We start from the raw sequence: 17799 nt of genomic DNA on the forward strand, positions 1-17799 counted from the left end.
CTATATATACGTGTTACTATACTGTATGGGTGTTTTTCTTTCTGACTTACTTCACTCTATATAATAGGCTCTAGTTTCATCCACCTCATTAGAACTGATTCAAATGTGTTCTTTTTAATAGCTGAGTAATATTCCATAGTGTATATGTACCACAGCTTTCGTATCCATTCATCTGCCAATGGACACTACGTTGCTTCCATGTCCTAGCTATTGTAAACAGTGCTGTGATGAACATTGAGGTACACATGTCTCTTTCAATTCTGGTTTCCTCTGTGTGTCTGCCCAGCAGTGGGATTGCTGGGTCATATGGCAGTTCTATTTCCAGTTTTTTAAGGAATCTCCACACTGTTCTCCATAGTGGCTGTCCTAGTTTGCCTTCCCACTAACAGTGTAAGAGGGTTCCCTTTTCTCCACACCCTCTCCAGCATTTATTGTTTGTAGACTTTTATTTTTTATTTATTTATTTTTTAATAAATTTATTTATTTTAGTTGGGGTCTAATTACTTTACAATATTGTAGTGGTTTTTGCCATACATTCACATGAATCAGCCATGGATTTACATGTGTTCCCCATCCGGAACCCCCCTCCCACCTCCCTCCCCATCCCATCCCTCTGGGTCATCCCATTGCCCCAGCCCTCAGCATTTGTCTCATGCATCGAACATGGAATGGTGTTCTGTTTCACACATGATAATATACATGTTTCAATGCTATTCTCTCAGAACGTCCCACCCTCACCTTCTCCCTCAGAGTCCATAAGACTGTTCTATGCATCTGTGTCTCTTATTCTGTCTTGCATATAGGGTTATCGTTACCATCTTTCAAATTCCATATATATGCATTAGTATACTGTATTGGTGTTTTTCTTTCTGGCTTACTTCACTCTGTATAATGGGCTCCAATTTCATCCATCTCAATAGAACTGATTCAAATGTATTCTTTTCAATGGCTGAGTAATATTCCATTGTGTATATGTACCACAGTTTCCTTATCCATTCGTCTGCTGATGGACATCTAGGTTTTTCCATGTCCTGGCTATTGTAAACAGTGCTGCGATGAACATTGGGGTACACACGTCTCTTTCAATTCTGGTTTCCTCGGTGTGTATGCCCAGCAGTAGGATTGCTGGGTCATATGGCAGTTCTATTCCCAGTTTTTTAAGGAATCTCCACACTGTTCTCCATAGTGGCTGTCCTAGTTTGCATTCCCACCAACAGTGTAAGAGGGTTCCCTTTTCTCCACACCCTCTCCAGCATTTATTGCTTGTAGATTTTAGGATAGCAGCCATTCTGACTGGTGTGAAATGTTTCCTCATTGTGATTTTGGTTTGCATTTCTCTGATAATGAGTGATGTTGAGCAACTTTTCATGTGTTTGTTAGCCATCTGTATGTCTTCTTTGGAGAAATGTCTGTTTAGTTCTTTGGCCCATTTTTTGATTGGGTCATTTATTTTTCTGGTATTGAGCTGCATGAGCTGCTTGTATATTTTTGAGATTAATTCTATGTCAGTTGGTTTATTTGCTATTATTTTCTCCCATTCTGAAAGCTGTCCTTTTCACCTTGCTTATAGTTTCCTTCATTGTGCAAAAGCTTTTAAGTCTAATTAGGTCCCATTTGTTTATTTTTACTTCTATTTACATTACTCTGGGAGGTAGGTCATAGAGGATCCTGCTGTAATTTATGTCCGAGGGTGTTTTGCCTATGTTTTCCTCTAGGAGTTTTATAGTTTCTGGTCTTACATTTAGATCTTTAGTCCATTTTTAGTTTATTTTTGTGTATGGTGTTAGAAAGTGTTCTAGTTTCATTCTTTTATAGGTGGTTGATCAGTTTTCCCAGCACCACTTGTTAAAGTAATTTTCTTTTCTCCATTATATATTCTGGCCTCCTTTGTCAAAGATGAGGTGTCCATAGGCGCGTGGATTTATCTCTGGGCTTTCTGTTTTGTTCTATTGATCTATATTTCTGTCTTTGTGCCAGTACCATATTGTCTTGTTGACTGTAGCTTTATAGTATAGTCTGAAGTTAGGCAGGTTGATTCCTCCAGTTCCATTCTTCTTTCTCAAGATTGCTTTGGCTATTCAAGGTTTTTTGTATTTCCATACAAATTGTGAAATTATTTGTTATTGTTCTCTGAAAAATACCATTGGTAGGTTGATAGGGATTGCGTTGAATATATAGATTGCTTTGGGTAGTATACTCATTTTCACTATATTGATTCTTCTGATCTGTAAACATGGTATATTTCTCCATCTGTTTGTGTCATCTTTGATTTCTTTCTTCAGTATTTTATAGTTTTCTATATATAGGTCTTTTGTTTCTTTAGGTACATTTATTCCTAAGTATTTTATTATTTTCATCATAATGGTGAATGGAGTTGTTTCCTTAATTTCTCTTTCTGTTTTCTCATTGTTAGTATATGGGAATACAAGGGATTTCAGTGTATTAATTTTACATCCTGCAACTTTACTATATTCACTGATTAGCTCTAGTAATTTCCTGGTGGTTTCTTTATGGTTTTCTATGTAGAGGATAATGTCATCTGCAAACAGTGAGAGTTTTACTTCTTCTTTTCCAATCTGGATTCCTTTTATTTCTTTTTCTTCTCTGATTTGTGTGGCTAAAACTTCTAAAACTATGTTTTAGTAGTGGTGAGAGACAAGGCACCCTTGTCTTCTTCCTGACTGTAGGGGAAATGCTTTCAACTTTTCACCATTGAGGATAATGTTTGCTGTGGATTTATCATATTTTGATTATGTTTATCATATTTTGTGATGTTAAGGTCTGTTCTTTCTATGCCATCTTTCTGGAGGGTTTTTTTTTTAATCACAAATGGATGTTGAATTTTGTAAAAGGCTTTCATTGCATCTATTGAGATAATCGTCTTGTTGTTAATCTTTCAATTTGTTAATGTGGTGTATCATGTTGATTGATTTGTGAATATTGAAGAATCCTTGCATCCCTGGGATAAAGCCCACTTGGTCATGATGCATGACCTTTTTAATATGTTGTTGGATTCTGTTTGCTAGAATTTTGTTGAGGATTTTTGCATCTATGATCATCAGTGATATTGACCTGTAGTTTTCTTTTTTGTGGCATCTTTGGCTGGTTTTGGTATGAGGGTGATGGTGACCTCATAGAATGAGTTAGGAGTTTACCTTCCTCTGCAATTTTCTGGAAGGGTTTGAGTAGGATATGTGTTAGCTCTTCTCTAAAGTTTTGGTAGAATTCACTGGTGAAGCCATCTGGTCCTGGGCTTTTGTCTGTTGGAAGATTTTTTATTACAGTTTCGATTTCCATGGTTATGGATGGGTCTGTTAAGATTTTCTATTTCTTCTTGGTTCAGTTTTGGAAGGTTACACTTTTCTAAGAATTTGTCCATTTCTTCCAAGTTGTCCATTTTATTGTCATATAGTTGCTGATAGCAGTCTCTTATGATCCTTTGTATTTCTGTGTTGTCTGTTGTGATTCCTACATTTTTATTTCCAATTTTGTTGATTTGATTCTTCTCCCCCTCCCTTTTTTTTTTGATGAGTCTAGCTAATGGTTTGTCAATTTTATTTATCTTCTTAAAGAACCAGCTTTTAGTTTTGTTGATTTTTGCTATAGTCTCCATTGTTTCTTTTTCATTCATTTTTGTCCTAACTTTTTATGATTTCTTTCCTTCTACTAACCCTGGGATTCTTCATTTCTTCTTTTTCTAGTTGCTTTAGGTGTAAAGTTAGGTTATTTATTTGATTTTTCTCTTGTTTCTTGCAGTAAGCTTGTATTGCTCTGAACCTTCCACTTAGCACTGCTTTTACTGAATCCCACAGGTTTTGGGTTGTTGTGTTTTCCTTTTCATTTGTTTCCATGAATATTTTCATTTTTTTTTTCATTTCTTCTGTGATTTGTTGGTTATTCAGAAGTGTGTTGTTTAGCCTCCATGTGTTTGTATTTTTAATAGTTTTTATCCTGTAAGTTCAGTTTAGTCGCTCAGTCATGTCCAACTCTTTGAGACCCCATGGACTGCTGCATGCCAGGACTACTGTCCATTGCCAACTCCTTGAGTTTACTCAAACTCATGTCCATTGAGTCAGTGATGCCATCCGAGCATCTAATCCTCTGTCGTCCTCTTCTCCTCCTGCCTTCAGTCTTTCCCAGCATCAGGGTCTTTTCAAAAAAGTCAGTTCTTTGCATCAGGTGGCCAAAGTATTGGAGTTGCAGCTTCAGAATCAGTCCTTCCAATGAATATTCAGGACTGATTTCCTTTAGGATGGAATGGTTGGATCTCCTTGCAGTCCAAGGGACTCTTAAGAGTCTTCTCCAACACTACAGTTCAAAACCATCAATTCTTCAACACTCAGCTTCCTTTATAGTCCAGCCCTCACATCCATACATGACTACTGGAAAAACCATAGCCTTGACTAGACCAACTTTGTTGGCAAAGTAATGTCTCTGGTTTTAATATGCCATCTAGGTTTGTCATAGCTTTTCTTCCAAGGAGTAAGCATCTTTTAATTTCATGGCTGCAGTCACCATCTGCAGTGATTTTGGAGCGCCCACCAAAAAAGTCTCACTGTTTCCATTGTTTCCCCATCTATTTACCATGAAGTGATAGGACCAGATGCCATGATCTTAGTTTTCTGAATGTTGAGCTTTAAGCCAACTTTTTCACTCTCCTCTTTCTCTTTTATCAAGAGGCTCTTTAATTCTTCTTCGCTTTATGCCCTAAGGGTGGTGTCATTTGCATCTCTGAGATTATTGATATTTCTCCCAGCAATCTTGATTCCAGCTTGTGCTTCATCCAGCCCAGCAATTCTCATGATGTGCTCTACATATAAGTTAAATAAGCAGGGTGACAATATACAGCCTTGATGTAATTTTTTCCCAATTTGGAACCAGTCTGTTGTTCCATGTCCAGTTCTAACTGTTGCTTCCTGACCTGTATACAGATTTCTCAAGAAGCAAGTCAGGCAGTCTGGTATTCCTATCTCTTGCAGAATTTTCCAGAGTTTGTTGTGGTCCACAGAGTCAAAGGCTTTGGAATGGTCATTAAAGCAGAAGTAGATATTTTTCTGGAACTCTCTTGCTTTTTCAATGATACAGCAGATGTTGGCAATTTGATCTCTGGTTCCTGTGCCTTTTCTATATCCTGCTCGAACATCTGGAAGTTCACAGTTCATGTACTTTTGAAGCCTGGCTTGGAGAATTTTGAGCATTACTTTACTAGCGTGTCAGATGAGTGCAATTGTGCGGCAGTTTGAGCATTCTTTGGCATTGCCTTTCTTTGGGATTGGAATGAAAACTGACCTTTTCCAGTCCTGTGGCCACTGCTGAGTTGTCCAAATTTGCTGGCGTATTGAGTGCAGCACTTTCACAGCATCATCTTTCAGGATTTGAAATAGCTCAACTGGAATTCCATCACCTCTACTAGCTTTGCGCGTAGTGATGCTTCCTAAGGCTCACTTGACTTCGCATTACAGGATGTCTGGCTCTTGGTTGGTAATCACACCATCGTGATTATCTGGGTTGTGAAGATCTTTTTTGTATAGTTCTTTGGGGTCTTCTCGCCACCTCTTCTTAATATCTTCTGCTTCTGTTAGGTGCATACCATTTCTGTCCTTTATTGATCCCATCTTTACATGAAATGTTCCCTTGGTATCTCTAATTTTCTTGAAAAGATCTCTAGTCTTTCCCATTCTATTGTTTTCCTCTATTTCTTTGCATTGATCACTGAGGAAGGCTTTCTTATCTCTCCTGCTATTGTTTTGAACTCTGCATTCAAATGGGTATATCTTTCCCTTTCCTCTTTGCCTTTCACTTCACTATTCACAGCTATCAGTAAGGCCTCCTCAGGCAAACATTTTGCCTTTTTGTGTTTCTTTTCCTTGGGGTCGACATCTATTCTTACTGCATTGTGATCAGAAAAGATGCTTAGAATGATTTCAATTTTTTTGAATTTACCAAGGCTAGATTTATGGCCCAGGATGTGGTTTATCCTGGAGAATGCTTCGTGTGCACTTGAGAAAAAGGTGTAATTCATTGTTTTTGGATGAAATGTCATACAGTCATCAATTAAGTCTAACTTAATTGTATCATTTAAAATATGTTTCTTTGCTAATTTTCTGTTTGGATGATCTATCCATAGGTGTAAGTGCGGTATTAAAGTCTCCCACTATTATTGTGTTACTGTTAATTTCCACTTTCATACTTGTTAGCATTTGCCTTACATATTGCAGTGCTCCTATGTTGGATGCATATATATTCATAATTGTTATATCTTCTTGGATTGATCCTTTGATCATTATGTAGTGTCCTTCTTTATTTCTTTTTACTGCCTTTACTTTGAAATAATTTAAAAGTCATTTTATCTGATATAGTATTGCTACTCCTGCTTTCTTCTGGTCTCCGTTTGCGTGAAATATCTTTTCCCAGCCCTTCATTTTAGTCTGTATGTGTTCCTTGTTTTGAGGTGGGTTTCTTATAGACAGCATATATAGGAGTCTTGTTTTTGTATCCATTCAGCCTGTCTTTGTCTTTTGGTTGGAGCATTCAACCCATGTACATTTAAGGTAATTATTGATAAGTATGGTCCCGTTGCCATTTACTTTTTTGTTTTGGGTTCGAGTTTATACACCCTTTCTGTGTTTTCTGTCTAGAGAAGATCCTTTAGCATTTGTTGAAGAGCTGGTTTGGTGTTGCTGAATTCTCTCAGCTTTTGCTTGTCTGTAAAGCTTTTGAATTCTCCTTCATATCTGAATGAGATCCTTGCTGGGTACAGTAATCTGGGTTGTAGGTTATTCTCTTTCATCACTTTAAGTATGTCCTGCCAATCCCTTCTGGCCTGAAGCGTTTCTATTGAAAGATCAGCTGTTATCCTTATGGGAATCCCCTTGTGTGTTATTTGTTGCTTTTCCCTTGCTGCTTTTAATATTTGCTCTTTGTGTATGTTCTTCATTAACTTGATTAGTATGTGTCTTGGGATGTTTCTCCTTGGGTTTATCCTATTTGGGACTCTCTGAGTTTCTTGGACTTGTGTGGCTATTTCCTTCCCCATTTTAGGGAAGTTTTCAAATATCATGTCCTCAAGTATTTTCTCATGGCCTTTCTGTCTTCTTCTGGGACTCCTATGATTCGAACGTTGGGGCGTTTAACATTGTCCCAGAGGCCTCTGAGGTTGTCCTCATTTCTTTTAATTCTTTTTCCTCTCTGCTTCATTTATTTCTACCATTTTATCTTCCACCTCACTTAGCCTATTTTCTGCCTCGTTATTCTACTGTTGGTTCTCTCCAGAGTGCTTTTGATCTCAGTTATTGCATTATTCATTATTGATTGACTCTTTTTTATTTCTTCTATGTCCTTGTTAAACATTTCTTGCATCTTCTCAATCCTTGTCTCCAGGCTATTTATCTGTAACTCCATTTTGTTTTCAAGATTTTGGATCATTTTTACTATCATTACTCTGAATTCTTTTTCAGGTAGACTCCCTATCTCCTCCTCTTTTGTTTGGTTTGGGTGGGCACTTATCATGTTCCTTTACCTGCTGAATATTTCTCTGCCTTTTCATCTTGTTTAGATTGCTGTGTTTTGGGTGGCCTTTCTGTATTCTGGCAGTTTGTGGGTCCTCTTTATTGTGGAGGTTCCTCCTGTGGGTGGGGTTGGATGAGTGGCTTGTCAAGGTTTCCTGGTTAGGGACACTTGCGTCTGTGTTCTGGTGGGTGGAGCTGGATCTGCTCTCTCTGGAGTGCAATGAAGTGTCCAGTAGTGAGTTTTTGGGTGTCTGTGGGTTTGGCATGACTTTGGGCAGCCTGTACTTTAATCCTCAGGGATGGGTTGCTGCATTGCTGGAGAATTAGCATGGTATGTCTTGCTCTGGAACTTGTTGGCTCTTGGATGGAGCTTGGTTTCAGTATAGGTATGAAGGCTTTTGGATGAGCTCTTGTCGATTGATGTTCCTTGGAATCAGGATTTTTCTGGTGTTCTCAAGTTTTGGATTTAAGCCTCCTGCCTCTGGCTTTCAGTAGTATTCTTACAGTAGCCTCAAGACTTCTCCATCCCTACAGCACAGATGATAAAACATCTAGGTTAATGGTAAAAAGATTCTCCACAGTGAGGAACACCCAGAGAAGTTCACATCACAGAGTTACATGGAGAAAAGAAGAGGGAGGAGGGAGATAGAAGTGACCAGGAGGAGAAGAGGGGGGTCAAAATTGGAGAGACCAATGTAGCCAGCAATCAGTTCGCTATGTGTTCGCCACAGCCCAGAACACCCAGAAAGATTCACAGAGTTAAGTAGAGAAGAGAAGGGGGAGGGAGGAAATAGAGGTGACCTGGGGGATAGTCAAAAGGGGCGAGAGCAATCAAGCCAGTAATCACACCCCTAAGTGAAAATGGATACTGAAGATTAGATTCTTAGAGGTACAAAATTGATAACAAATACCAAAAAGCAAAGATTAAAAATCTAGAGGTTAGACTCTCAAAAATACAATATTAAAAATACTAAACAAAATCAATCACAAAAATTATAAAATATATATATAGGAAATTTGCTTTAAAAATAGGGCCTTTTTTGCAAGGTAATAACAGGTTATCAAAATGAAAATTAAATGAGTAATAAGAACTTAAAAATTAAAAAAAAAATTAAAAAATGATAATAGTAAAAATATGTCTAGGAATTTCTCTGGAGCTGTTGTGGACAGTGTGGGGTCAGTTCAGAGTTCAGATAGGTCCTTTTTCTAGCTTGTACTTCTTCTCAAGGTCTATGCTGCTGCTGCTGCTAAGTCGCTTCAGTCGTGTCCGACTCTGCAGCCCCATAGACGGCAGCCCACCAGGCTCCCCCGTCCCTGGGATTCTCCAGGCAAGAACACTGGAGTGGGTTGCCATTTCCTTCTCCAATGCATGAAAGTGAAAACTGAGAGTGAAGTCGCTCAGTCGTGTCTGACTCTTCGCGACCCCATGGACTGCAGCCTACCAGGCTCCTCCGTCCATGGGATTTTCCAGGCAAGAATACTGGAGTGGGTTGCCATTGTCTCAAGGTCTATAAGCCCCTTCTAATGTTTAGTCAATATTAACTACAGGGTTTTAATCTGTTGCACCTGTCACTTCCAGAGCTATTCCCTCTTCTTTGTTTATTTTGGCTTCCTCTCTTTGCAAGTCTCATCAGTGTCTGATTTCCACCCTGACTCAAGGGGCAAAGATGGTCACTTATTTAGGCTCACTTGTTCAGTTGTGTTGTGGGGAGGGAGGAACACTGCAAACAAATATCACTTGCGTGTGTGAAGAGTGCTCGCAGTTTATGGACCACACTGGGTTTGCTCCAGCTCATGGCGGCATGTGTGCTTTCCCAGTCTACACTGCTAAGGCTTTGGGTTGCTCTGCAGGGGTGCTGTCCAATGCGGACCCTGCGTTTCATGCACTTCTCATGTCTAAGCTGCTCAGGTTCAGGTTCTTGGGTACTCCACAAGGGCACAGACTTGGTTGGGTGTGTGTTTTGAGCCTTTCCCAGGTTTGAGCAGCTCAGGCAACCAGGTACTTTGCGAGCGCACAGTCCCAGGAGGACCATGCATCTTAATCACCTCCCCCGTCCTGGCTGCTCGGTTTCCCAGGTGCGCTGTGAGAGCACCGTCTCAGGTGTGCTGAGTGTCTCCTCTGGGGAGCTGATCTCAGGCTGCAACCCTCCTGGCAGATCTGCCGGGATCCCAGGAAGACTTGGTTAGGAACTTGGAGCCCGCTCACAGTTTGGTGGAGGATGCCGGTCTCTGGGCCTGAGATTGCCCCTTGCCTTCTGGCTCTGGCTGCTGCCCGCCTGCCTCTCTGCCTCCAGCAGAGGGCGTGGAGGGAGAGGCCTGTACGCAGCCGGCTAACACTCCTTTGGTATTCACTCAATCCTTTGTTCTGTGAGCCGGCCAGGCTGCGCGTTAGTTTAGAACCTTTTGCGGGAAAGTTCTCTCTGTCTTTTTTTTCTCTCTCTCTCTGGCTATTCCACAGTTTGGGTTGCTATCTCACATTAGCTCCCTCAGATTGTCCTTAGGGCATTCAGGCCGGGTCCTTACCCAAACATGCAGCCCGCGCCTCCCTGTCCAGCCCCCACTCATGGGTGGCGGACGCGAGTGTCTGGGCTACTTCTCTGCTGGGAGTTGCGGTTAAGCACGTATTCTCTGGGTTTTGTGGGTTATTTTTCCCCTCCATTTATGTTGCCCTCTGAGATTCCAAAACTCCCCACAGACCCGCTGGTGAAAGGGTTTCCTGCTATTTGGAAACTTCTCCTCCTTCACTACTCCCTTCCCAGGAGGGGTCTCCGTTCCTAACTCTTTTGTCTCCTTTTTGTCTTTTATATTTTGTCCTACCTCCTTTTGAAGAGAATGGGCTGCCTTTCTGGGTGCCTGGTGTCCTCCACCAGCATTCAGAAGTTGTTCTGTGTAAGTTGCTCAGTGTTCAAATGATCTTTTGATGAATTTGTGGTGGAAGAAAGTGGTCTCCCCATCCTATTCCTCCACCATCTTGGGACTGCCCCTCTTTTGTATACTCTGTTGGCTATTACTGTTGTTGATGTTAAGTTATATTATTAATACCAGTTTCCTTACCTAATGGATGTTACATAAAGTTGTGTGTTGAGGTTATTTAGGGCAGTGGGTAACAGTGGGAGCTCTGGCTTCAGACACACATATTTCAGATCCCATTCCTGTCAATATTAGCTGAATGCTTTTTCTGTGAGTTCCTTTAAAGACCCAATTAAGCATTGTGAAATGTGGCGTGTGTGTGTGCATGCGTGTATACTCAGTAAATACGGGTGACTATTTTATGGTGGGCTTCCCTTGTGGCTCAGCTGGTCAAGAATCCACCTGCAATGCGGGACACCTGGGTTTGATCCCTGGGTTGGGAATATCCCCTGGAGAAGGGAAGGGATACCCACTCCAGTATTCTGGCCTGGAGAATTCCATGGAGAATTCCATGTATAGTCCACGGGGTTGCAAAGAGCCGGACACGACTGAGCGACTTTCACTTTCTTTCACTTTTCTTTTATACTAGCATAATGTACTCTTACCTTTGTAAATTTCCTTTAGTAGCAGAAATCCCTAGTACTCATGGAAGGTAAATACAGAATCTGGTGGCTGTTCACTTCCTCACAGGCATACGTGGAATCTGGCCTCACTGGCCTCCCCTCTTCTGATGATGAATAGAAGCAGTGCACAGAGGGAGAGCCACCTAAGGCAAACAGGTCACCCATTCTTTCTCAATGAACATATTCACACAAAGTGATTTCTGATCTCAGTTCATATCAGCCAGGAGCCAAGAAGAGAGAGGTTTTGTGGTCTGTTTCCCAGGAGAGTCACATTTGTCTAAATGGCCCCAATCTGAAATAGGTTGAAGAGACAAGTAACTTGGGACTGTGTCAATCCCTTTATTAAAGAAAGGACATAGAAGGAATGTGAAAGAACAAAGCCTTGCATGGGAAAATAAACGCAGGTAGAAATCAGACCATAGAGCAAACAAGCAAGGAAGGCATTTTAGTAAAAAGGACAAAGGAAATAAAACCTTTGTTATAGTAAACTAATTGAACCCTACAACATTACTTGATTTATTTGACTTGATTATGACTCAGGGATGCATGGCTGATTAGATAAAACTACATCCTAATTTTGTTTCATATGCTTGTGGTTGATGCTATTATTTTAGAAAATATCTATTTGCTGTCCTCTTTGACTTTTATTTCAAGAATGATTAATTAATTTACTGGTAAAATTTTATTATAAAAACTTAAAGTAATTTTCTTCCACCTTCTCTTGTTTTATTGAAATAAATAAAATTTGAATTGACTAAGAGTCTTCTGAATGTTTAGAAATAATTTTCTATCATAGAACTTTCTATTATAATGTTGCTTATGGTACTATGATTGAGATTGACTTGGGGAGCTTATTTTAGGACCATAAGCCTGGTGTCACTTGTTTTTGTGGGGCTTCTTATAGTCCCAGCAGTTTTTCAAGTACAAATGAACCTTAGTTTAGAAATCATACTTTAGTTTAGAAATCACTGTGGATTAAATAAATGTAAAGCAATATAGCAGACAGAGACATGCAGAACTGGGTTAAAATGCTGACCCTCTTTCTTATTAGCTAAAGTACCTCAGGGTAAATCTTAACCACGTGGAGTTTCAACTTTGTTTTTTTAAAACAAATGTACTATCTACTTCACAGATGGTTGAGTATATGCAGCACACCAGTCATATGGTAGGTGCTCAGCAAATGTTTATTTTGTTACTAACTCCACTTCCCAAACCTGATTAAAGCAGACAATTCATAGTGATTTACAGCTCTCTTCTTCCTTCTTCCAGTTTTGATTAGTTATGAAAAACTCATTAGTCATCAGCATAACCATTTAAAACCACTACTTTGGCTGATTGTACAAGAATTGTACTTACCACATTTAATGTAGTATAGTCTATAAAAATACTGAATCACTATGCTGTACACCAGAAGCTAATATAACATTACAAATCAAAGGCTAACAGAGTTTTGCCAGGAGAACACACTGGCCATAGCAAACACCCTCTTCCAGCAACATAAGAGATGACTCTACATATGGACATCACCAGATGGCCCATAAATCAAGTATATGTCAGTCAACAACTGAAGTGAATGATACTTTAAGAAATAAAAGAAATGAGAATTTAAAAATAAAATTGTGGTGCAGTTCAGTGAGGCATCCCTTATCTAAACAATTCAACATCCAATGTTTACAAACTACCTAATGTGTGGGACATTTTGTTAAGACATAGGGAAGACAGTACTAGAACACACGCATGTAAGAAAACAGTAGAGTCTACCTTATGGAACTGTCACTAGGATTAGATGGGTCAATGATACATTTAAAATGAGTGGAACAATGGCTGGGCCATGGTTAACACTCAAAAATACTAGTTTTTGTTACTGTTTTCTCTATAAGACATTTAATGAATTACTTGCAGTTCATTGGATGAACCCTCCAATAAATGTTTGTATAGATTGCTACGTATAGGGAGTATGGAACATAAAAGAATGGACTAAAGAGATTGCACTAAATTGGATCTTTAGTGATGAGAAAAAATCTTTTAGTTTTCTAGGCAGAAGATTCTGTGCTCAGGGAAAGTGACTGAAAGTTTGGGAAAGTTAAGGGGAAAAATTATGGGCTCTAGGGCACTGTTGTCTGAAAGAAAGCAAACTGAATGAGATGATGCATAATTTATATAGAGAGTTTCACTCCTTCACCTTTATGCAACAATTGAGTGTCTGCTCTGTGCTACACATGGGAACACAACCATTAATAGGATATTCTTGGTCTTTTGGAGTGAAACTTAAAGTCAAGTGGACAACATACACATTTAATAAAGAATCACTTTACTGTGTTGTATGAACTATGAGTGAGGAAGCAGAGAACTAGGGGAACATATGTGATTATTTATATTTGAGAGAGGAGGGAGGCAAGAAGTCAGGATTGTCAATATTTGAAGCAAATATTGAAGAAAGGTACCCTTACATCCTCTTTAATTGTATTTTCAGAATATCTCATGTTACCCAGAAATTTAGGCCCTTGTCTCCCTTTTATTGTACTAAGCAATAGCAAAAAGTTTAAAATATTGCATCCAGTCATTTGCCTGGCCTTTATTTCTGTGATGTGAAAGATACTGTGTGGTAAAATAGGGGAAAAAGACTGGATTTGACTCTTTCATAGGTTAGATAGAACATGCTTACAACTGTTGTAACAAATATAGATGGTTTTGAATGTGACAAGATTGCTGATTTTTTAAAAAACTGAAATTAGTAGTTGATATTAAATAGCATTTGCTTCTTCACTCAAAAGGATGGCAGAGCACAAAGGGAAGTGTTACATTCCTGAAAGCTGTCCCTGTACCTGGAAAGATTGGGAGTACCTCTCAGGAGAAGTGATTGCTACACCATGCTATACCTGGTAATGACATCTGTTTATTTCACAACATCTCTAAGAGATTGTACTAGTTTCAATCATCTTGTATTTACTTAATGTGATGAGTTTCATCAAAAAGCAAACCAAATCTGAGTAAATAAGATTTTAAAGGCCTTCAGGAGTTGATGAGAAGCTACTACCTACAGGGGGATCATTATTTTTATACCTATTTGTTTGAACAAGAAGTAAAAAATGAACTATGACAATGAAAATATAATAGGAAAAACATATCTCAAATTTATAAATAATAAATATTCCAAAGAGAAGGTCATATTTGATGAAAAGTATTCTGTTTGGAAATAATCCAAAAGAATACCATAAAATAAAATTAAAATACAGTTTCCTTGAAATGTGGATAAAAATTCAAGCTTGTGAATAAATCCTGTCTGTGACTGAACAACAACAACAAAAGGTATTGAAATGGACCCAAGTAAAGGAGATGGAATTATAGTCTTTTGGCGACCGGCAGGTGTATGTTTCATTTTTCATTCCATCACCTGTTTTCAAAGTGACCCAGGCACAATTTCTAGGCTTGTCTGTGATGTCTTAAGACAGAGTGGTAAATATATGCCTTATCTATCACTGTAATAAAATGTTATCAGAAAGAATTGGCCATATTTATGAGTTATTGACTCAGTGAATACCCTTGAATACAAACCTGCCAATACTTATGCTCCCTGAAAAATAACTAATTAGAGCCACGTTTCTTAGGAAGGTAACAGTGTTGGTATTATTTTCTAATAGTGTTTGTCGACGAGGAATGTTCATCTGCACATATTATCCATGCCCAGCAGTGTGCACAATATATGGGGACCGGCATTATCATTCTTTTGATGGACTGGAATATGATTATATCAGTGATTGCCAGGTATTTTTGATAAAGGTATGTCACAGTTGTTATTGTTGTTTGGTTGCTAAGTCATGTCCAACTATTTGCCACCCCATGGACTATAGCCCACCAAGCTCCTCTGTCTGTAGGATTTCCCAGGCAAGAATACTGGAGTAGGTTGCCATTTCCTTCTCCAGGGGATCTTCCCGACCCAGGGATCAAACCCAGGTCCCCTGCACTGCAGGCAGATTCTTTTACTGCTGAGCCACCAGGAAGCCAATGTCACAATTACTTGTTTTAGTTAGTTATGTAGAGACAATGTAAAAAACAAGTATGATAGACCATGACATATCACATCCACATATCATTAGTAAAACCTATAAAAGTTATAGCAATTTTAAATTAATTTCCTTAACTAATTGTACAGTTTTATTATTTGTAAGTGATGAGCTAATTTCATAACCTTTCTGTGCCTCTGTCTTCTCATTTGTAAAATGAGGATAATAATTGTCCCTATCTCCCAGGGGTAGTTCTCAGGATTGAATGAAATAAATATATGTAAAACTTGCATATAGTACTTACTATTTAGTAAATATCTACCATTTTTATTTTTATTGACTTAATTTAGTGAATGTAAATATAGGGCATTAAATCATGTATTAGACCATGTATTGTTTGTAGCTGTAGCAATTAAAATGGCATTATTCTCATTTCTTGACATGCTGTTTTGTTGATATGCTTTGGTAAACCCTGGGCTTTGTATATCTGATAGAATCCTTAAAATTTCTCATATCTTTAATGCATTTGGATTTTCTGTATCTCTAAATTTTATTTAGACATCATTGAGTCCCAGAATTATGTTTCTAAATGAAAAATATAAGTTTTAGGAAGAAGTTGCCCAAGAATAAGCAAAATAACATCTTTTCATCCAGCAAGGTAAACTGTGATTTTCTTGAATGTGTGTTTTCTTCTGGGTAAGGCTTTTATGTTATTAGCATATGTCAAGAAAGTAGGCACATTCCCATTTTGTATTAGTTATTTTAAATAAAAAACAAATAGTAAATATATAGCCTTCCAAACTTAAGCAAAGCTCCTGCTATGTTTCAAGGGAAACCATTGAGTTTCCCTTTCAGTACTATTTTTAGCCTCCTTTATGAACAATTTTAAGTTTCTTAAAGAATAAATCCCTGAGAATGGATTTGGTAGTTAGATAATTATAGGAGATGACAAGTTCCCTGTAGGGTGTGTGTATGTGTGGTTTTGATGCATCTTGGGCCACAGGAAAGGCACAGGGATACACATCCATTCTATGAGTATTTGTCCTCTTCACACAAGTATTATTTAGCAAATAATTTTACATGAGGATTTTCTTACCTCTTGAAGTTTAGGTTGTAAACTGAGAAGCCTGGAAAAGTAAAAAGCAATTTAGAGATTTGAATGCACAAACTGATACTTTTTTTTTTTCCTCAAAATATTTCAGACTGGTTTTATACCAAATCTTGCTTCCCTTGATATTTAGGTGTCTCTGATAGTCCTTAAGAACTCTCTTCCTTAGCATTTCTGGCTGTTATGCTCTTGTAGTCCTTCACTGTCTCTTCTGGTTTCTCCTTTGTCTCTTTGTTACCTTTTCTTTTTGCATAAGTCCCAGACCATAGATGACTGAGTTGGCCCCTTCAGGGCAAGGACCAAACCCTAGTCACCATTGTTTTAGTAGTGCTGAGCACCATGCTGGGAACACAGTTGTCCACTGAATGTTCACTGAACTGGATGTCTGTGCTTGGGTCTCTCTCCTTTTCTCCTAATGCTTGTTAAGTTCATCCACCTCTATAATCTTAACCTCATCTACAAGCTGATGAGTTCCAAATTAACATGGATGGCTCTGACCTTCAACTTCTAGGCTGTCTCCTGACTCAAGTTCATCCCTATAATAATAATATTTTTCATTCTGTTAATCTTTCTAAGATTCGCATTGCTATCATGTCATTGCTTTTTTATGAACTGCAGCTGACTCCCGTTTACCAGCTTCCATAAAACCGAACTTCTCAGGATAATCCTTCAAGGGTTTTTCTCAGGGTATTTTTCTGTACCTGATTGCCTCTACTCCCTCAAAGTGACTTTTCTAGTTCATATTTATCTGTTCTGTTCTTACACATCCTATAGAATTTGATAGTCCTCATGTCAAAAGTAAGCAACCCGTTAACATTCTGATTATTTTATATGTGCTCAATTAGATTGTGTATCATTTTATATCAGAGTTCTGTGTTATACTTCTTTTGGGTTCCTCACTAGGGCTAGCACAATTATGATAAGAGCTAAAAAATTACTTGCTCTGTTTGTACCCATTTTTTAGAGGGTAGAACTCAAAAAGTTACACTTAATTAGTAATCTTATATTTGTTATAAATACATACACATGCCTTGAACATGAAGTTTATAGAGCAGTGTTCTTAAACTTTAGTATGTATGCATATAACTTGGAAATCTTCTTAAAATCTAGGTTCTGATTTTATATGTTTGGAGCAGTATCTTGGAGTCTGCAATTTTAAATAAACTACTCTGATGTTTCATGTCCATTGTCCATTCTTTGAATAGGAACAATGTAAAGCATTTCCTTCTTTAAAATACCAATTTTAACTACTTTTGAAATTCTCCTCTTCTTCTGAATAGTAAACTTTGTCACATCTAGAAAAAACAAAGTATCATTGACAATACTGTGTCAAATATGACTATCAATCATTGACAATACTGTATCAAGCATTGAATATATCATTAAGGTTAATTAATGATGCTTTTGTGGTTTCATTTTAAGTAGGAAAGCAAAAATTCTGCCAAACTTTATTTTCACTTTGTGTATGGAAAAATTATTTAGAAGTATTTACTAAAAACATTTTAAACCTTGTCCATGTATTACCATCTTTGTAAACATTTTCCAATGTGTGGTCTTTGCTCATACATTCATTCATTTAATTTAATTACATTCATTTAATTACTTTTAATTACATTCATTCATTTAATACACATTTTTCAGGGCCT

General features: G+C 38.2%; 1 protein-coding gene across 1 annotated transcript in view; it reads left to right on the top strand.

Moving 5' to 3' along the window:
* OTOGL (otogelin like) overlaps positions 1-17799 on the top strand; it is a 431190-nt gene that overhangs the window by 317469 nt on the left and 95922 nt on the right. The window contains exons 27-28 of the mRNA XM_081593187.1: positions 13816-13923; positions 14683-14821. Of these exons, the coding sequence (XP_081449313.1) occupies positions 13816-13923; positions 14683-14821 (247 nt within the window). The remainder of the gene's footprint in view (positions 1-13815; positions 13924-14682; positions 14822-17799) is intronic.

This window comes from Giraffa tippelskirchi, chromosome 4, assembly GCF_054371585.1.
Source record: "Giraffa tippelskirchi isolate mGirTip1 chromosome 4, T2T-mGirTip1v1.2.pri, whole genome shotgun sequence".
Taxonomy (NCBI): Eukaryota; Metazoa; Chordata; class Mammalia; order Artiodactyla; family Giraffidae; genus Giraffa; species Giraffa tippelskirchi.